At 42.8% G+C, this 22,448-nt stretch overlaps 1 protein-coding gene across 2 annotated transcripts in view; it reads right to left on the reverse strand.

Moving 5' to 3' along the window:
• The window catches only part of UVRAG (UV radiation resistance associated), a 112,213-nt gene that overhangs the window by 15,606 nt on the left and 74,159 nt on the right, over positions 1-22,448 (reverse strand). For both annotated transcript variants that reach the window (XM_061629051.1, XM_061629050.1), the window contains one exon: positions 12,648-12,726. In XM_061629051.1, the coding sequence (XP_061485035.1) occupies positions 12,648-12,726 (79 nt within the window). The remainder of the gene's footprint in view (positions 1-12,647; positions 12,727-22,448) is intronic.

A 22,448-nucleotide genomic window follows, 5' to 3' on the forward strand; every position in this document is an offset into this window, starting at 1 on the left:
CCTTTGAAGGCTGCAATTCCAAGTACACTTAGAAGGGCATGAGCACCACTGAACATCATGAGACTCGTTTCTGAGAAAGCGGAGGATTGCACTGTAAGGGGCAACAGGTGTGGTACCTAGACTGCTATTGCCCTGGGACTGCAGAACTGAAGGGAAGTACACTCTGGTCTCTGCCACCAGCGGGGACAAAGAACCACCTGGGAGGTTGCACCCCCACCCCCGTCTCCCAGGCTGAACAGCCTGGGAAAGGAAAGACTGGCCGTAGGACCAGCAGCTGCAGAGAGCTGCCTCCCCATCCCTGCAAGAAAGATCACTCCACTGCCGTCCCTCTATATTCTATTGCCAATACACCCAGCCACAAACAGAATGTTACAGAGGATGACATCGTGGCAGCTTGCCATCACCATGAAACAGCCTAACTAAGGCTCTCCTTTTCATTTCCTTATTTGCCAATCCTGCCTCATCCCAAGGTTGACAGAGGGCTGACATAAAAGAGTTTGGAGAAATTCAAAATGGCATCCTTCCTCTTCAGCAGGGGTCCAAAGTTATTGGCTGGCCTTAATAGGCAAAGGCAACATTTCTCTCCCTGACTTTACCCCCCCCCCGCGCACACTTGTCCCGATCTCATGTTGCCCCTCTGAGCGAGGTCAGGCACAATCACCTGCTCTGCTCCCCATAGGGTGGTGATAATCCCTACCATTGCTTAAGTAACCCATTGTAATATTTCCTCCGTTCAATGTCTCTCTGAGCTCTCTCTACATCTCAAGATCATCCTCAAAGTTTTGGTGCGGAGGGGGTGGAAGTGATAGTACAGCTCCACTGCTATTTCGGGAGGGGGCTTAGATTTCCACCCATAACAATTGCTCCTCTGAAGTCTACTAATTTAATGAACTATCTGATATGCAGATCACTCCCACTAGCTAGCAAGGGTTACAATGCACCAAGAGGCTCTCCTGTGCAAGCCCCACTGGAACAAACAGGAGCTGCACAAGCCCACCACTGAGCTCAGCTCTTCTTCAGAGTTGGAAGGGGCCTATAAGGCCATCGAGTCTAACCCCCTGTTCAATGCAGGAATCCAAATTAAAGCATACCCAACAGGTGGCTGTATAGCTGCCTCTTGAAGGCCTCCAGCGTTGGAGAGGCCACCACTTCCGTAGGTCAATGGTTCCACTCTCACACTGCTCTAATAGTTAGGAGGTTTTTCTTGATGTTCAGTCGAAATCTGGCTTCTTGTAACTTGAGTACATTATTTCGTGTCCTGCACTCTGGGCCGATCGAGAATTGATCTTGGTCCTCTTCTGTGTGGCAACCTTTCATGAATGCTATATCTCCCCTCAGTCTTCTCTTCTCAAGGCTAAACATGCCCAGTTCTTTCAACGTCTCCTCAAAGGGTTTTTTTTCCAGTCCCAGTTATCCTCACTGGCCTCCTCTAAACTTGCAGCTGCCTTTTTTGCAGCCACATCGTACCTGTTGGCTCATATTCAGCTTGTGATCAACAACAATCCCAAGATCCCAAGTATTGCTTAGCCGAGTATCCCCCATCTTCTAATTGTGCACTTGGTTTCTTTTTCCGAGGTGTAGAACTTTGCACTTATCCTTATTAAATTTCATTCTGTTGTTTTCAGCCCAATGCTCCAACCTATCTAGATCCCTTTGAATTTTGTTTCTGTCCTCCAGTGTATGAGCTATCCTTTACAATTTTGTATCAACTGCCAATTTGATAAGCATTCCCTACACCAGCCTTTCCCAACTAGTGGGCCAACAGGTGTTGCTGGACCACCACTCCCATCAGCCTCAGCCAGCACTGCCAATGGTCAGGAAAGATGGGAATTGTGGTCCAACAACATCTGGTGGCCCACTAGTTGGGAAAGGCTGCCCTACACCTACTCATCCAAGCCATTCATAGATATGTTGAAGAGCACTGGGCCCAGGATTGAGCCCTGTGGTACCCCGATCATTACCTCCTCCCAGTTTGAGAAGGAACCCTTGATAAGCATCCTTTGAGTACAATTCTGGAGCCAACTGTGGATCCACCTGATCGTTGTTCCATCCAGCCCACATTTAGCTAGCTTGCTAATCAGAATATCACAGGGCACTTTGTCAAAAGTTTTGCTGAAGTTGAGATACCAGGGAGGTTTCCTGATCAAAAATGAGATTAGTCTGGCAGGATTTATTCTTGATAAATCCATGTTGGCTTCTAGTAATCACTGCGTTGGTTTCAAGGTGCTTACAGATTGACTGCTTTATCATCTGCTCCAGAATTTTCCCAGGGCTTGATGACAAGCTGACTGGTCTAGCTTCTAGTAATCACTGCATCGTCTTCATTTTAATGTGGCGTTTGCAGTTGACTATTCTTAGGGCATCCATGGGCCACAAGTCAGATCAGCCCATCTTCCACAAACAGACTCTTTATTGTGCCCCAAACATAGGAACCTAGGAACGTAGACACCTGCCTTACACTGAATCAGACCCATTGGTCCATCTAGCTCAGTACTGTCAACACTGACTGTCAGCAACTCTCCAGGGTTTCAGGGAGGGTTCTCTCCCAGCCCTACCTGGAGATGTTGGGGACTGAACCTGGGACCTTCTGAGTGCAAGGCAGAGGCTCTACCACTAAGCAAACACCCTGCCCCTAAAGCTTTTGCTATCAAGAAATTAATCTGCACTTTGATCACTTGGTACAGATGGGGGAGGATCTTTTTTAAGGTTGCAATGCTTTAACCAGTTCGATTAACTGATATAAAACTTTATTGGTTCAAGGAGGTGCCACAATTAACTGGATATCAGATTATTTTTTAAAATATTACTGAATAGAAGTACTTCGTAAGTGGTCTTAACCCTATTTCAAATTGACATCGTACACTGCGATAACAGCTATTCTGAGTCAAGTTAAGCTCTCTTTGGATATGCATGGTTCTATATAGAACCTTGCAGGTGAATCTGCAACCATGTACTTTATAACATTTCTTTTAAAAAAACGCAATGTTAATGGTTAAAAAAAACCTTAATAAAAGTACTTCTAAAAACCACAGGTGGCAAGTGCTACTTAAGAGGCTATTTTCTTTCTGCCTCTTCTACGTTTATGGCCATGCAACCACCACCATGCATAATCTAAAAACGAGGAGGGGGACCTTTTGCTTCAGAGGTCTCATTTTTACTCATATGGAAATTTAAGAGACAAGTAACTGCATGAGTTTTAATCTAATCAGATTTATTTTAATAACTTTATAGCAGCCACCTGATTGGACAACCGTTTATCTCAAAGGCATTTGTTAGCAAGTCTTTTACTGGTCCACTACTCAGAGGTTAGTGCTTTAAGGGAGTTTAGATGAAGGAAGATTTAGTATGGTTTAAAACAGCTGTGCCTGCTGAGTGATTACCTTTCAGCATGCCTAATCAACAGCTGCTGTTCACTTGCATTTCACAGACATTGCTCGATTCTCACACTCCTGTCTGTGCAGATCTGCAAGAGCCTCTTGTAATAATTTCAAGCTGGATCTCGGAAACAGTCACAGAAAGACTATGGAATTTGGAAAATTCCAGAGGAAGTTATCTTCACTTGAAAGCTCAGGTGGCCAAAAGCACTTTCCACTATGCAGCCTAAATTTTAAAAAACAAGGTCTTTTGGTGGGCTTGGGATACTGGCACTGGGACCAGCTTTAATGCCTCAGATCAAAGATCCTGAAGCATGTTTCTAAGTAATTCATAAAAAAAGGCAACTCAGATTTTAGTTGGAATTCTCGGGAAACATGGTAAAGTACAAGCGAAAGCACCTTCCATTCATGTGTGCATGCAGAAGTAGTGGCTCTACAATTTCCACCCTTTCCCACCCTCAGCTGAAGGTCCCATTCCACACTGCACATTGCTCCAGAGGGTTCTCAGACCCACAGAAATGGCTCTGTGGTAGGCTCAAAGGGCTGCAGTGGGAAGGTGGGCATGAACCATGGGCTGCCCATTTGCTACCGGGCCAAGTTCAAGGTTCTAGTTTTGGTGTACAAAGCCCTATACAGCTCAGGACCAGGATACCTGAAAGACTGTCTTACCCCTTATATACCCAGCCGATCACTGTGCTCTGCAGGTGAGGTTCTCCTGCAGATACCTTCTTATCAGGAGGTTTGTTCTGTACAATATAGGAAACGGACCTTTAGTGTGGCAGCACCTGCCCTGTGGAATCCCCTCCCTTTGAATATTGGACAGGCGCCATCTCTGCTATCTTTTCGGCTCCTTTTGAAGACTTTCCTCTTTCAACAAGCCTTTTAGGTTGAGACCTATCCCAGTCTGCGTCTGTTAGAATTGCTTAATATGTTTTTTAATAATGTTTTTAACCCTTTTGTAAAAGTTGTTTTTTAAAAAAATGTTTTTAACGCTGTTTTGTTTTAATGTATTTTAAGATCTGTTTTTATGATGTTTTAAAGTGTTTTTAGCATTTTGTTTGCCACCCTGGGCTCCTGCTGGGAGGAAGGGCGGGATACGAATTGAATAATAAACAAATGGACGAGTGAAACTCCTGGGTCCAAGCTTCTGTGTGTGTGTTTAAAGGCATGTGGCAACACTCTTTTGAATACCTTGAACAGAAATATATGCTGCAAACCCATACATTTTCCAATAATGATAAAAGAAATTGCATGGGAATTCTGGTGGGCAGGTGAACTATAAAAAAAGGGTCCTGAACTACTGCTTTAGAGGCAGGGACAGGAGGCGGCACAGAAACGTCTTTGGCCCTTGTGCCTGCGCAGTCACGAGACCTCCATAACCAGAGAGCTAACGTTAAAGGGTGGGCAGGGGATTATAAGCACGGACATAAGCATGGGTGCACATATGTATGCCTGCGTATGTACAGGCTCTCTTTTCTTCAAAACACACAGCTGATTACGAAGGAAAAGGTTGGTCCAACCCCCCACCCCAAATCCTAAGGCTGGGCAAAGCCTTTTCACTGAGCCAGGATATCCCCCTTCACGGAGTAGTATTCAGTGCAGTGAAGAGACTCCAAGACGAATTCTTTGCCATTGTTTTATCATTCCTTCTAACGTCTTAAAATTCCTTAGGTGACCGTATGATAAAATGCCATTCACATTATGCTTAAAGCTCTTCCTTCCCTCCCTTTCCTTGTTAAAGACAGGCATTCTATATGGGAGTTACTAACACAGTACAATACATCATCTTTAAAAGCCCATCCTCAACTTCTAATGCTTTGTAGCATATAAATAACTGGATTAAGAAACTTGAGGAAGGCATACATCAATTCCAAATATAGGCAGGCTGGGAGGCTACAGAATGGGAAGGAGACTGTTCTCCATATAAAAGTAACAACTGTGCGCTATTTTCACTTAATCATTTTAATTTTGGAGTTGTCAAGGGAGTTCAACAGCACCATCCGAAAGAAGCCTTCAAGTCAGATAAAAGCTTTCTTGGCTCCAAGTTTGAGATCATGTCAGCTTTCTCTTAGGTATCACAGTGGAATCGCAGACTCTACTCAAGATTTAAGCTTTTCCTTTTAAGTGCAATGCTTTGCAAGAGGTGGGGTAGAATCAGCAGATCTTTTTCAATGGGAACAGTACAAGTGGTTTTAACATGCAGTCAACACACTTCAGGTGCCCGTGAAGATGCAAGTACGAAAGCATTTATGAGGCCAAAAGGGTCCCCATTATGATGGGCAGTTAGATGCTGACCACTAGATGGAATGGCTCAAGGCCAAAACCAGTATAGTGCTAATACACAGCAGATTCTTCCATTAATAGAGACCTCGAAATGCACATCCACACTGATTATAATCAGAGCAGAGGCAGTATAGGAGACTCAGAGTGCTAAGGTTTCTCTGGGCCCCCAAGAAAACAGCTGAGCGGTGAAACAAATCCATTGGAAGTATGCAGCAGCATGCCAGTCAGGTTGTGCAGGCTTCAGAGTTGTGGAGGATGCCGAAGCTCCAAGTTAAAATAAAAACCTTGGGAAAGTAGCAATGCCACCCTGCCCACACTAGCCCCTTTCATGAAATGGAAGCCCACAAGTGACCCTATAAACCCTAAAACTGGTGATCCAATATTATTAGGGATGTCCTCACCCATCCATACACACCACTCAGCTACCCATTGCAGGGACAGCTGGGAACACAATCCACTGGATGAGGAAAGTGTAGCCGGCACCAGGGTCTCCTAAGCCAGGAGCCACTGCTGAAATCATCACTGTAGAACACACACAACTGAACACAGAGATAAACAAAACAGGAGGACCCCACATTGGCTAATTCAATTTTTTATAAATGGTAATTTCATATAAAATATCAGAAGGCGGTATACAACCTAAAAAACAGAGTAAACACAACTGTAAAATGTCAAACGCATCTGCAATAGCTGGTTGGCAAAGACTCTCAGATGTGAAAGGTCCGTTGGAATAATAGTCTTTAGAAGATGACTAAAAACTAGCAGAGATGGCTCCTGCCAAACCTCCCTTGGAAAGGAGTTCCACACTTAACACTTGGTCCCTGGTAAAGGCTAGTCAAACTTCAGGGGCAGCAGAAGTGCCCCTTCAGAAGACCTGTGCAATCCAGGCAGAACATAAGGAATCAGGGAGGCCTTAGGGTACTTTGGGCCCAAGTTGCTTAGGGCTTTGTGAAATGACACGAGAATCTTAAGCCTGGCCCTGTAGCAAATTGGTAACCAGCGCAGATACTATTGGACTACAACTCTCATCATCTCTGATCATTGGCTATGCTTGCTGAGGCTGATAGGAGCTGCAGCACAACAACACCTGGAGGGAACCATGTTGGCTACCTCTGTATGGCTTAACAAAAGAGCAGGTATTTGTGGTCGAAGTTAAGAACTTCCCAACATGCAGAACAGCCTGCAAGACTGCCTCTCACCAGCACACAGAAAGACGTTCTATTATTCAGTCAGTTAAATTCAAGAACATTCTCAGCTGACATTAGAAACTGCAACAGGACCTAAGCCATGCAAAGTTTTGTGAGAAAGACCTAACCTTGAATTAATTAATTTTGTTTTAGCCATTGCTGCTCTGCAATATTCCAAGCACATTACCTACTGTCAATACAAAACTAATATTTCTCTAAAGGTAATTTTGATTTCAGAAGAGACACTAGATGAGGCATTTGATTGATACAACATGGCATTAAAGCCCTTTCAAGCCCTAAATAAACGAAGTCCAGCACACCTTAGATCCAGCTGGTGCGATGGATCCTTATCTCTCCCATCCCCATCAACCACATCTGACAGGTGGGCGGGGCTGCTACCTGTCAAGCACCTGACTTCACAATAATGCCAAGAAACCCCATTTGCAAAGACACAGCTCTGTGCTTTGCAAGTACTGATGATCAGCTGACTGGTAATCCCTACAAACTCACTTTTGACCCAGCTATGCCTTTACCTGCCCTGCACCTGAGGTCACATATGCCACCAGGTGTAGGGGAGATAGGCATGGTTTGGCCGAAATGGTCTCACAGGCCAAATGGGGAGGCCAAGCTGTGGACTGTGGGTTCCCTGCCGCTGTCCAAAGAGTGACTTCGCCTTTAAATATCTTTCCAGTTTTCTGGACCACAGTGGCTGCTCTGGATTTCCATTCCCTGACAATTATTGTCTGCATAGGTTAGCTACAAGTTCCTCCAGTACTCAAAGTATGAGAGTGCTCATTTTCTTGCCTGCCTCCACATATGGCTTTGATAAGTACCTGCTGTAGTTAAAGGAAACTGAAGCTGAAGTTTGAACCTGACAACACCAAAGCATGAGATTGGTGTGGGGCAACTGAAGGTGCTATTCCCTGATTACTTAAAAATTGTGTCCATTTTTACTTTAACGCATTAAAGCAAAGCAATGCAGTACAAAAAAATCTTAAGTCTCACCTCAGTGTATTATTAGCTTTTGGGCACAGAAATGGACATCAAGAGAGTGCTAAAAAATGGTCATAGTCTCATGTTTTAAAATGCCATCACCCTATAGCACAGCTATATGCAGATAACTTTAACGGACTGATGGGATAGTTATTTACAGAAACAATATGAAATACATTGGCAACATCTTATTTACAATACTTGACAGATAAACTGGCTTAATAAACAAGAGGTAACACCCTATGTTAGTTTTATACAGAGTGGACCTACTGAAATCAATAGACTTAAGTCCACTGATTTCAATTGGTCTAGTCTTGAGTATGACTTGACATTGGATATCAGTCACTGAGAAATAAAGCAAACAAGTGCTTTGAATAATCTACAACAGGGAGGTGTTTTTGTTAAGGAAGGGTGGGATATAAATATAGTAAAGAAATAATAAAATAAATCTTAGATGTCACCATGTTAAGCACAGATGAGTTCTCATACTGCACCATATTTATTAAGTAATGAACCAAGGAAACTCCTGATCTGAAGCAATAGGCTATGTGCTGAGGAATGAAGGGTTCCACCTTCTTCTAGAATCCAGGACATGAACGTTTACTTTTTATATTAATTTCCCCTTAGACAAGACAGACTGAAAGACTAACTCCAGTAGACTCCACTGGTCCCAGACCTGTTTCCATTCCAGTTGGCCATTACAGGAACAACTATTTTAACTTTAAGAATAGGTGCCTGTGTACGCTTTTGTCCCCTCCTCCCTCCCTATCCTCCCCCCCCCCGTGTTATATCTTTTAGATTGAAACCGTGTGGGCAGGGGCCATCTAGTTTTCATTAATTGTATGTAAAGCACTCTGAGAGCCTTCTCAGTATAAAAATGCTCTAAACAAATTATCAACAAGCAAAGATAAATGGCCAGGCACCCACTTCTTCCCAGCACCAATGACAAACCCAAGTCTGAAGACGTTCATGAGCTGGAAATAAGGCTTTGATTTTCCCAGGTGTCCCCAAATCAAAGTCACCCAGATGAAACCAAGGAAATAGCCAGCTACTCACTCCTTCCCAACACCAACTTCCCATATTTAAAGTCAGCCAACCTGCTAACATATTCATAAATTTCAAACCAATTTTTTAAAAATGGAGGGGGGAGAAATATATTTTTTTAATTACCTGCCTTATATTTCTGACCAATTGGAAGTGAATGTTGAAGTATCTGCTCGTTTTATTTGTTAACTATTAAAATAGTTTATTATGTACCACAGTCATGGTTACTTTCTGGGCAGGAGAATTGGTTTTGCAGGATCCAAGGACAAAAAGTTGTAGGCAAAGGAGAGCCTGCAAGCCTAAGCAGCAAGAGGAAGCCAAATTAACTCATGACCTAAAAATGAAAGTCATGCCAGAAGTGCCACAACCATCTTTTAAGAATGAATGAGAGGAAGAAAGAGAGAAAATGGAAATGTACTGCCTTCAAGTCGATCCCAACTTATGGTGACACTATGAATAGGGTTTTCATGAGGCTGAGAGGCAGTGACTGGCCCAAGGTCACCCAGTGAGCTTCATGGCTGTGTGGGGATTCGAACCCTGGTCTCCCAGGCCGTAGAGTCCAACACCTTAACCACTATGCCGCACTGGCTCTCTAAGAAAGAGAGAAGGGCAGAGAAAAGTGTGTTTGTGTATATAATACATACTATGTATGTATCATATATATTTTTAATTTACAAACTTTATACACTACTTGATTGTAAAAACCTCTAAGCTGTTTATAAAAGACATTAAAATAACCAATAAAACAGTTTTTAAAAATATGGAAAACATTTTTAAAAACAACAAACTACAAAGATTAAAACAGATCAACATCTATGTGTCTGGATAGGCTTGCTGAACAAAAAGTTTTAGGCAGGCACCAAAGGAATACAGAGAAGGTGCCTGCCTGATGTCAATAGGCAGGGAGTTCCAAAGAGTAGGTGCTGCCACACTAAAAGAACAATTTCTTACAAGTGCTGAATGAGCATCATGTGGCACATGCAACAGGGCCAGTTCCGCAGGTCAAAGTGCTTGGGTGGGCACATATGGGGTAACGCAGTCCTGCAAGTAAACTGGTGCCAAGCTCTTATACCAGTAACCTTCAACTTGGCCTGGTAACAGAGATATTATATGCTGACAAGGTCTCACTCCTGTCAGCAATCTGTCTGCAGCATTCTGCGCTAATGGCAGTTTCTGAATCAAGTGCAAGGGAAGCCCTGCATAGAATGCATTGCTGTAACCCAGTCTTGAAGTCACCAGTGCCAGAACTATTGTGGCCAAGCTCTCCCAGTCTAGGAATGGTCCTAGTTGTCTTACCAGGTATAGTTGATAAGAGGCACTTCTAGCCACTGAGAACACCTGGGCCTCCAGTGACAGAGCTGAGTCCAGAAGACTGTGTGTCTGCTCTTTCAGGGAGAGTGCAGCCCTAACCAGGGCAAGCAACTGACCAATTTCTCAAACATGGGAACCACTCACCCCAGTGCCTCCGTCTTGCCAGGATTCAAGCTCAGCTTATTTATATATACACACACTTACTTTGACACAGAGTAAAGGGTTAATATTACAGCGGAAAAAAAGATGGGCCACAAGTTGCAGATAACAGTTAAAAGCGAATCCTGGGTCTGAGAAAGGATCAGGCAATCCAATCCACAACTGTCACCTGTGGATAGCAGGAGTCTTCTTATGATGCAATGAAAAAATTAGTTCCCCTGCCATTGTTCTTCAGAATTCCACATCTTTTCCTAAACAACTGTCGTCACCCATAATTCCCAAAGCGAGTGTCCCCATAAGCTGTTGTCCGATTTGACCTAAGAGAATGTCTGAGAGGAGGACACTCATCTTACACCTTTTAGGGTTATTTCCATGAGCTTCAGCAGTTTCATAGGAGTGTATGTGGACAACCAGGTATGATCAGAATACCATATGACTTAGATTCTGTTTCATCTGTCCCTTCCCCACATCTTGGGATCATCAAATAAAAATAGGACGATTTTGTGCTGTTTTTCTCTGCCCTCAATGACCCAAGGGAACTCCACTTGTCCTCTACAAGAACAGAGGCTACAGTACTGGGTATGCAGGACACAACTACCTTTGCATCTGTGAATGAATGGGAGGGGGGGATTAAGTCTTAGTACAAGGGTTAGACTATTTTGCTTGACTTTTATTTTCAGTGCAAGCTACTGAAAATGGACTGCCTTCAAGTCGATCCCAACGTACGGCTACCCTATGAATAGCGATTTCATGGTATGTGGCATTCAGAGGGGGTTTACCATTGCCTCCCTCGGAGGCTAGTCCTCCCCAGCTGGCTAGGGCCTGCTCAACTTGCCACAGCTGCACAAGCCAGCCCCTTTCTCATCTGCAACTGCCAGATGGGGGCAACTGGGCTCCTTGGGACTATGCAGCTTGCCCACGGCTGCACAGGTGGCAGGGCACGTCACCCCTGAGCCACTCCCTGTGGGGGTGTTCTTTAGCTGGCCCTTGACACCCAGGAGACACGAGCGGGGATTTGAACTCACAGACTCTGGACCCCCAGCCAGGCTCTCCACCCCACTGTGCTATACCACCTACTATTCTCCTGCATTTTACTTTTTGAATAAATATCTTAAATTAGAAGCCTTAAGTTCAACGATAAGGTTTAACTTGGAGGATTTTATGTATACTTTGGGACCTTTTTTAGTGGGAAGTGATATATAAATTTAATAAACCTAAGCCTTCTGTCTAGTCGTAGTGAATCACTAGAAGGAGAGCTAGTTCAGGTCCATCTCTTTCCATTTTAAGTTTCAACTGTCCACATGCTCAGTCTAAGGATATTAAAATGTGTACCATGGTGGCATAATTTGCATGTACTAACAGGAAAGGTGTCTCCCGGCAGTTCTTCCTCACAAGGGATTAAGAAGCAGGCAGCCTGTTTGTAACAAATGCAGTGGAAGATTCCTACTGCACGGCACTTGTTTTTATCAACTGAGTTCCTAGCATCATTCCTTGCATCGCGCCATGTCAGCCTGAAATTCTTCAACTCAGTTGCAAACAGCAGGAATCTGTGTGTGCGATTAGTGATAGCTTCTTTAAGAGAAAGGAAGAACTTGCCTCTTGGGATTTTTTTTAAAAAGTGAATAGATGAAACAGATGGAAGCCATTATCAACAATCTGAAATGGAGCACCCCGATATACCATTCCAGGTCAAAACAACGCCCGTAACGATATGCAAAAAATTGTATTGACCTGCTAATCATTCTACCTTACGTTCTCCAAGGAGTCAGACATGGTTTTCATTGTTCTTACTTTGCAATTTCACAGAGATTCCATCCCCCCTCTGGGGACATGTTTTGATTTTTCCAAAGATTTTGCTTTGTATACCTCAGTCCTCTCCCTCCCAGAGAGGAATCTGTGAGCAAGATATACACCACAAAGCTCTAACATAAAGCGTTTTCCACTCGATCTTAAGAGCCATTCACACCGCCAGCCTGGCCAACTATAGATGACCTATGCCTATCTTAACATGGGAAAACTTACCTAAGGCACTAATGGCAGTCCAAAGGTAGATATCATAGGACTGAAGCAGATGGTCTATACTGTGTGGTTTGTTAGCTGCCCAGCCTTATACCCACTGTATCCATGGTATACACAGAATGACCAATCGTGTGAACAAGGATGATTTCTGCCTGTATCTAGTACAAAAAACACATGTGCGTGCAATGTAGACAGGGAAGTAACTGCCTACTCTCTCCCCAATGATGGATCCATATTGTTCTGCTACGGAGGGATAGTTTTCCAAGAGCTAACGTACCTGTGCAATATTTTTGTTGAGAAGGTAGACGCCATAGTCAAACTGCAGTTTCTCTCCTCCTTTTGGATACAATGGAAATCTAAAATGGGAAAGGGGAAAAACATGAACACATGGGTCTACACAACCATCACAAAGCTTAGTGGCATGACAGCCACTTCCACTGTCGTTCATAAAACGCTCTCCTCCAATAATGAAGTCTGTACATTCAAACTGTTTTCACCAATCCAGAAACGTGAAAATTTAACCAATTCAACCCAGCTCTGAATTAAGAGCCACTGCCGAGAGAGGGAGGGAGTCAGTGTTGTGTGTTGTATCAGTTAATGCAAACCTGGGTCTCTCAATGTTTCTTAGCCAGCATGAAATCTTGCTTTGAAATGCTGATTAAGAGGGAAACTGCTTAACGTTATGCTTGGTTAACGTTGATGCTAATGATAACCAGGACATGGTCTGAGGGCATGTAAGGTCACCACTTTGCTGAAGCTAAGCTGGCATGGGTCTGGCCAGCACTTCAACGGATGACCTGGGAACTACATGTACCCCTGAGGAAAAGTGGGAAATAAATGTAAATAAATGAACAGACCACTGCTTAAGGATTTTAGGCTGTACTCCTAGCCACCCCATTGAACTAAATGGGATTCACATCTCTGTACATATGTATAGGATTGTATTGTAAGGATTGTGGGGGAGAGAGTGTGAGGAATTTGTGCCGGAGAGGAGCTGGGAAGAAGAGTAAGGAGGGAGAGGCATGCTCTTTTTCTCATTAATATTGGAGTTTTCAATTACAAAAACTAAATGCAAAAATTACAAACCGAACAAAAATAACATTTACAATCAGTGTGCCTTCTCTGAATAATCACTAAAAGGCTTCCAGTTTTGAAATAATCTGTATATTAGTTTTGTAATAGTCTGCTTTTTTAAAGTTTTAATAAGAAATCATTCTGGACTTTGCAGATACTAATTTCTATTGTTTTCCCCTTGGCCCAGGTCCCAATACCAATCCTTGGGGAATTCCACTTTATTCCTGCTGTCTGCTTCTCGTTTCTTAACCCGTTACTGATCCACAACAGGATCTCTCCTCTTATCCCATGATTGCTAAGCTTACTCAGGAGTCTTTCTTGGGTGCTGTGGCTTTTTAATTTTTGCTTTTACTTAAGTATAAAATCTGCAAACATCAGAAAATATTGATCCGGACAGGGCAGGATTAAAAATTTTAGAAAGAAATTGAGTTCTGCAATGAGATCATAACAGACGACAGAAGTTGCATGTCATTAAACAAATTCTTTACAGCAACCAAAATAAAAACTATGTTATTTCTTACAAGAGCCATGAAAGTTAAAGGTTTAACAGGCGTCATTACAGTACACCAAATTGTTAAAAGTCTCAGTTTTACAGTATTTCAGTTTCTTAATGGGTCACTTCAAGTTGAGAAATATAAAGTCACTCTAACCACTATATATCCAAGCTCGCTTTACTTAACAGATCTATAAATCCAAACTGTCTGCAGTGGAGGAAAATTAAACACATTTTAAAATGAGCATATGCACAGCAAGATTCCACTGTACACTGTTGCTGTATAAATCACAAGGAATTTGCTTCTATATCTGTGAGTTATTTGATCCAACTGTAGCAGAATTTGGATTATAAAAGAATACGAATACAATAAATATGCCCTTTAAAAAACACAGTATAATTTGTTACATGATAGCATTTCATTATGTTGCTGGGGAAAGAAGTTTCTTTTAAGGTATTTTTACATCACTGATAAGAAAATAAACTTTGTCTCTCTATTTAACTCTTAGTGATTGTTTCTTCCCTCTTTTCCCAGACTCTTATGAGAAAAATACTTTGTGAATGTAAGAATCTCAGTATTAACTATGTGTATTAGAAGACCAGTTACTACAAACCTTTTTCAAAAAGTAAAGTTTAGTTCTGGAATTCTCTCATGGACACATGCCGTCTCACACAATGACTTTCCACTAAAGATCTTCAAGCACTGGTCCCCCACTCGTACCACATCAGCCCCCCCATGCTATTGATATATTAATATAAATAAACTAGTGACAGGCAGAGCTTCCAAGAATCAGTTAATCTCCAGCAGTGCCTTACATGAGAATTAATGACATGTTTGACCATCTTTTTTATAACTTTCAACGTTAGACCTCTGAACTTGATTTTACTCTTAAATCATTCAACCATTTCTCCATCACTGCATCCTCTCCTCCCCCGCAACCTTGCTCTCTTCGGGGGGGGGGGGAACAGTAGGTTGTATCCAACTAGTGCAACAGGATCCCCCCCTTTACTTCTCCTGTATGCCACATAAATCTGTTCTAGGGGTCCTCCCAACCCTTGACTGCAGAGGGTGTGAAGTGCGCACAGGGGGAGGGGGGAAGTCCCATTGAGCTAGCAATAATCCTTGCACTGACGGGGTGCATTAGTTAGATATCACTTAATTTTAAAGTATTTTCTACTGCTGGTTAATTTGTACAATTAAAAATGTAATAAAAACAAATTTAAAAATAGAAATATTTAGCCATACACTAGCTTTTTATTCTCTCTCAAGTGAACATGTGTTCACCTTCTTAAGCCCCCTCCCCCACCTCAAGGCTGATATAAATTAGTATGTGCTAGAGTTTAACCATGCTTTAAGATCATGTCCTGTCAGTGCTTATTGCCTTGATAACTTCATTCAAAAAGAAAAAAAACCCTCATGAAGATGGTAATGGAAGATTAAAAGTTTATGAGCATCTCCTTAAGCTATTTTTTTTAAAAATTGTAATACTATATGAGAGTTACAGGTGAACGCAAATGTAGAAGACAATGTTCCTTTTTTCAATTTCTTTTTACAAAAATCTACTACAGATTTCTTCTCTTATATATCTTCTAAAATAAACTTATGTGGGCATATGTCCCATCCTCCTAACCTCCCATCTCTACCAATGAATATGGTACAACCCAACACCAAATTCTTGAACTGTTAAGAACATAAGAAGAGCCTGCTGGATCAAGCCAGTGGCCCATCTAGTCCAGCATCCTGTTCTCACAGTGGCCAACCAGGTGCCTGGGGGAAGCCCGCAAGCAGGACCCGAGTGCAAGAACACTCTCCCCTCCTGAGGCTTCCAGCAACTGGTTTTCAGAAGCATGCTGCCTCTGACTAGGGTGGCACAGCACAGCCATCACAGCTAGTAGCCATTGATAGCCCTGTCCTCCATGAATTTGTCTAATCTTCTTTTAAAGCCATCCAAGCTGGTGGCCATTACTGCATCTTGTGGGAGCAAATTCCATAGTTTAACTATGCGCTGAGTAAAGAAGTACTTCCTTTTGTCTGTCCTGAATCTTCCAACATTCAGCTTCTTTGAATGTCCACGAGTTCTAGTATTATGAAAGAGGGAGAAAAACTTTTCTCTATCCACTTTCTCAATGCCATGCATAATTTTGTACACTTCTATCATGTCTCCTCTGACCTGCCTTTTCTCTAAACTAAAAAGCTCCAAATGCTGCAACCTTTCCTCGTAAGGGAGTCGCTCCATCCCCTTGATCATTCCGGTTGCCCTCTTCTGAACCTTTTCCAACTCTACAATATCCTTTTTGAGATGAGGCGACCAGAACTGTACACAGTATTCCAAATGCGGCCGCACCATAGATTTATACAACGGCATTATGATATCGGCTGTTTTATTTTCAATACCTTTCCTAATTATCCCTAGCATGGAATTTGCCTTTTTTCACAGCTGCCGCACACTGGGTCGACATTTTCATTGTGCTGTCCACTACAACCCCGAGGTCTCTTTTAACACTTATCAAGTGTTAAAACTTCAGCAATAGATATCTAGCTGAAGCATCCAACCACTAGAATCACATTTGAAGCAGAAGCAGTGAGCCAATTTCCTAACAACTTGCTTCCTCTTGAAAATGGTGCATTTTGTCCAGGAGAGTTCTCAAGCTCCAAATACTAAAAACAGAAGATCTAAAAAGCTTACTTCACCTGAGAAATATTCAGTGAAGTCAACAGGACTAGGCTGGCTCAATTTTTTTCTTTGATTATTTTGTGGATATTAGCATTGTCCTGGCAATGTAGCAATTCATTACCATAGCTCAGTATTTCTTAGCTTGCTGTTAAGCAAAGACGTATTCCTCAGTTTCTGCTGCTATAGTGAACTATTAACTAAGGACATCCTGCAATCATTTTTTTGTTGTGAGCTGCCATGATCACGACTACAAAAAGATACCTTTTGGCACAGTCCATCTCCAGTTAACTAAGCTCACTTCTCCTACCTGTCATTTTTTGCTGACCTCAGACAAGCACTTCCCAAATCACACCCTCATTTCATTTCACAGCCACATGATGTTATTGGACTAATCTCGACCTGTTCAGCATCACCGGACAGCTTCATTATTTGAAAAGGCTATAATGAGTCTCCGCAGGCCTCTTAGGTCAGTCAGATGTTAAGTGTTAAAGCAAAGCTAAAAAGGATCTAGGAGCTATTTTTAAAAAAGCCACCTTTCAGATACAAAAATTTGCTCTTCCGGGTTCTCAAGTCTAAACATCTTTATTGCTAAGTTATGTGATTTATGAACTTCTCTTTGCATTCAGAGAGATCAATCTCACATATACCAATATGCTGGCGACTGGTTTTTCATATGCCCATGTATAACCAATCCAAACTATTTTTTAAGCTTAAGGAAATGATTGATTTTTAACTGCACCCACCTGTTTCTAATCTGACATGAAAAACATGTGGTTTACATCCTGATTTTCCTCTAATCAGACTTTTTGCTAGCCTTTCAAACTGAATAGAAGAAACCCCAGTAAAGAGATGCAAATCCCCAATCCCAGCACACGCACACACGCACACACAACTAACTATCGGGGGGAAATTGTTGAAAATGTAGTATTTCCAGTCACATCTTAAAAGGAAATTTTCATCAGTTTATTTATTTATTTATTGTACTTATATACCGCCCCATAGCCAAAGCTCTCTGGGCGGTTTACAGTTGAAGCTCTGTGTACTGTAAGAAGGGATTAAATTCCAATTCCCAGTAAGAGCAGCCAGGTGAAAATGGTCAGAATGGGCTTTTTTAAGGGTGCCTCTTCAACCTGAGGGATTTGGGATTCAGTCAAAGACTGGGCAGTCTCATGGCCCATAGCTCACCCCTTTGCAAGCAAGCTTCCCCCCATCTGCAATCTGTAGCCCCAGAATTTCTACAGCACCTGCTATGCTGCAGGAAAACCAGTCCTTTGCTTATTGATGCCCAGTTGGCCATCAACTTCCCCCTTAGGGGGATTTTTATATTTAATTTCCCTTCCTAGCATGTTAAAATATGTTGGACTCTTATCTAACTTATAGAGCTCCCCCAAATGATCCATATCAAATTTGCACAGCAAGTAGCTGAGTCTTGAGCGATTTTTCCTCCCAGCTGCAAGTCACAGACCTTAAAAAGCTAGGAAGGGAAAACTTGACCCAGAGTGGCTTTTAAGCTGGATGGACTGGAAGCAGCTGTCTAGCTTGCTTCTAAGTACCTGAAGACCTTGGTTACCATTCTGCAAGCGAGAAACACATGATGTGAACACCACTGCACCAAACACTGCCAAGTCATTACGGTATGTAGTACTTTTTCAGTTTGTGGAACATTTTACACTCTGTGTCTTTGCTGCATGACACAGGCCTTCATTTTGCCCAACACAGATAGAAAACTAAAGCTGAAAACACGGTAACATGTCCGAGGCCACAAAGTACGCCCATGACAAATCCAGCCTCACGGTAACCCTTCAGTGACTAGACTGTGGGCAACCAGTATTTATTTATTTTATTATTTATTTATTCGATTTCTTAGTCGCTCATCTGGCTGGCTACCCAGCCACTCTGAGCGACGTACAAAGCAAAAAGCATATAAAACATCAAAAACACCAAACACTAAGCAAGAAAGCTATACAATAACATACAGACTAACTCAGTTACAATAAGGCTTCTCATCTGTATAGTCCAAAAAGTGCGCCTTCAGATGGAAACTCGTGATATGAGTCTTCCCACCCTTGCACAAAGACCGGTGTGAGTGAGAGTCCATATGCAAGACCAACAGCCCTCCAGATGTCGCTGAACTCCAAACTCCCATCAGCCCTGCTTAACATGGGTAATAGAGATGATTGCTCACCTGAGACTAGACTATAGACAATATAGGCAGCAGCTCCCTGGCCGCTGTGGCTCTCGACGTGGTTACCTCCGCCATGCTGCTGCATGTGCTGACGAACGGGGAAGTGATGGTCGTCGAGGCCGGGCCTGGAGGCTCAGGACCCCCGCCTCCCTGTGGAGGAGAAGGAGGAGCCGAAATGGCAGGGCCGGCCACGCAGTTCTCACCGCTGTCGGCGCATAGATAAGTGAAGCAAGCCATAACATGGCAGAGGCAGAGCCAGCGACAGCACCTCCCTTCCTGGGGTGGTTGCAGTGGGGCCACGGTGAGCACCCGAAAGAGCTCGCAGTGTCTCCCTGGTAAAGCAGCAGTGGTCCCTGGGCCTGGCAGCCATTTCATCTCATCCAGGACCCGTTTGTCTAGGACTAGCACAGTGGCAGAGGAGGAGCGGGATGCGAAGTCGACCCAGGTGGTCATGGTTGGGGGCTCGTTGGTGTTGGTGCAGAAGACGACTGGAAAGGGCGGTGCATTGAGGTGACTGGTGACCATTCACACCACACCCTGGTTGGAGAAACTGAAACATCTCACCACGAAAGCCCAGGGAGTAGACAGGTTTTGGACCCCGTTTTCCCTGATCACATTAGTGCTGTCAATGGGTGCTAAATCCCCATCACCTGCCTGGTTTATCAGAGCTCAGAGTATCAGCTGCAAATACGTTCTTCCTGAGGCCCATGCAAGGAATTCCAGTGTTTGAATCTTTTGCACTTGGGTCCCTTGCGGCCTACTCTGGCTTTTATACTGTGTTTATGTGTATGGATATTGCTCATGTATTTTGTTTTGTAAATTAATTTGATATGTTTTTTATTGTACCTTGTGTATTCTATTGTAAACCGCTTTGAGATCTTTCAGATAGTAAGCGGTCTATAAATGGAAATATAAATAAATATTAGAGCCATTGCTGTTCCTAATTCAGCTTGGAAATTAGATGCAGAGCCTCCCTTCTCTCCTGGAAGTTCTAGACTAGACCAGGCCCTCAATCTTCACAACTGTCGCCCCATAGCCAACAACATGCTTAAACCACAGCTATCTGTATATATATATGGGAAGTCAGCTTGGTTGCAGGTCATTAATCTCACAACATCAACATATTGCACAATGACAAAGAAAGCCTCTTAGCTTACTATTGAAGAAGAAAGGACCTTCCTGTGTATTTGTTTTTAAAAGAACTGTTCTTCATAAGATATTATACTGTAGTATGCTTAAATGCAGCACTAGTTAAGAACCTTGCAATAAGAGGTAGCCAATCCTCAGCTCTAAATGAAAAGCCAACATTTAAGGAATATACACTTGAACACACACAAATTATACCAATTACAGAGTGGTCGAATTCTGGGGCCTCAGCCAATTGACCTAATTACCCATGCAGCTTGGGAAAGCATGGGCTCATTTCAAGTCTACAAGAGACCGGATATAGTTGAAATACTTAATCCTTGGAAGGTCATAAGGGTTAAAACTACTTAAGTACAGAGTCTGGACTCACTTGAAAATTGCTATAATTCCTGATTAGTAGTACTACTAATAAGAGTGATTGCTTAGATTATGGAAGAATTTTACAAACTAGGGTTAAGTAGGCTACAGACAGATTATTTTTAGTTTGATATATTATATGTACCCTTGAATATGTTCTGCTGGAGGCATATTATTTTACCCACCCCAAGAGATTTCAGAACTACCGAAAGAATACTTCCATTACCACAGCTGAGCTGAAGTATATTACTATTTTGCAGTTTCCGAAAAAAAATGAATAGAAGACTTGGGTTTCCACAACATTTTCCAGAGTTGACTCAAACAACTTGAAGCAACTTGTACTGAAAATAAACTCCACCAAAAAGGCCCTCTCTGATATTGAGCTGTGCTCTGGAGCTCCCACTATGCATCAAAACAATGGGTGGAAGTGGAAGACTGACACATCAGCATTCACTGACCCAAGCCAATAAGTATATCTGTTCCAGACTCTGATCACAGCACTGCACACTTCCTACAGACTTTTTCTCAACATGGAAACTAAAATTTATGCTAGCAAGTATGAACCAAACCAGAGAAGTATTTAGTGAAGTTAGCATTATATGGGTCACAGGTACAGGGGCAAGAGTGTCAGACAGATAGGGCAGTCATGTTAAAGTTTGTCTCGGCACCCAGGAAACCAAGCAAGGAGAGACTAGAAAACACAAGCAGGGATCCTCACAGAAGAAAGTGTAAGTCCCAGACTGAGAAGCACCAGAAAAGAAGAAAGAACCTGTGTCCATCCTCCATACCCAACCTCTCCCACAATGAAACATTTTGATGAACTGTAGAAATAGAACAAGGAGAATCTTAGTTATTCAGATGTATTTACTGCACATGTTACATAGTGTAGTCCATTATAAGATTGTCGCTATGCATTCCCATTCTACTTGGCATCTGTTTAACCCCCAGTCATTTAGAAGAGGTTATGTTTTGCATCATATCCAAGGGTGGGCAAAACTTTGCACTTCTGACAGACTGAATATCCATTGGACACCACTCAGCTTGGAGACTAGAGTGGCTGGTTTTCTAGACTCCAAACTACATCTAAGACTAGACTGCCTGGGCGTGCTCTTCCCCCTCCCTCCAAGATGAATCTGCCATGGTAGAGTCAACAAGAGCAACTTGCCAGACCTTCCAGACTTGGGTTCAAACCTAGTACTACTCAGAGATGGGTCAATGAACTCAGAGCCCTCATCTGTGTCTAGCCTGGGAACAGTGGAACCCAACCATCAGTACTGCCAGGAGCAGCTGTGATAGCCTCCACTGGCATGCCACCCTCAATACAAGCACAGAGAGACAATGAGGAGGGCTGCTTTTCTAGTCAGATTTGTTAGGTACCCCCAACAGTCCTCAGTTTTGTTCTATAGAACAACTTTAAATGACACCTAGCTCTACTAGCTCTTTAAAAATAAAATGCCAGATATACAGTAGGACTATTGGGTGTTACTTGCTAATGAGTTCAAATCTAGACTAATAAGATTACTGCACACCAAGAATTGGGGCAGTTACGAAAGCTGTACAGATTGAAGTTCTTCTGAAACAGAGGAGAAGAAAGTGATGTTTCTGCTTCTCTACTTAGTGCCAAGGAGTGTTCTAAGTCTTTAAAAATCAGTATTTATTCAGAAAAACAAAGGATACAAGGCAGTAACTGACTGAAGAGACACCTGTGTGCACTACCCAGCCTACCCATAGCTCAGACCATCCAACTCAGCACTTCTGCACAGACTCCATAGTGCAAAGCTACATCCATATGGCGATGTTCTGTCCTGGGAAGCGAATTATGTGTGACACGTGTTCTGCAAGGTGAAGATCCTCTAGTAATTCAGACTGCTCCATCCCCTGCACCTTCAGAGCCTTGCTTTTCAAGGAAATGGAACAACCAAAACCAACACAGCAGATTATGTGTAGCCTCTGTCACTCTGGGCTGCCCCATCACTGAACTTTTAATCTAGGAGTGACGAATCTGTAGCCCTTCAGGTGTTCGACTCCAGGTCTCATCAGCCCAAGCCAGCATGACCAGTAGACATGGATTGTTGTTGTTATGTGCCTTCAAGTCGATTACGACTTACGGCGAAACTATGAATCAGTGACCTCCAAGAGCATCGGTTA

Source organism: Rhineura floridana, chromosome 5 (assembly GCF_030035675.1).
Source record: "Rhineura floridana isolate rRhiFlo1 chromosome 5, rRhiFlo1.hap2, whole genome shotgun sequence".
NCBI classification, from domain to species: Eukaryota; Metazoa; Chordata; class Lepidosauria; order Squamata; family Rhineuridae; genus Rhineura; species Rhineura floridana.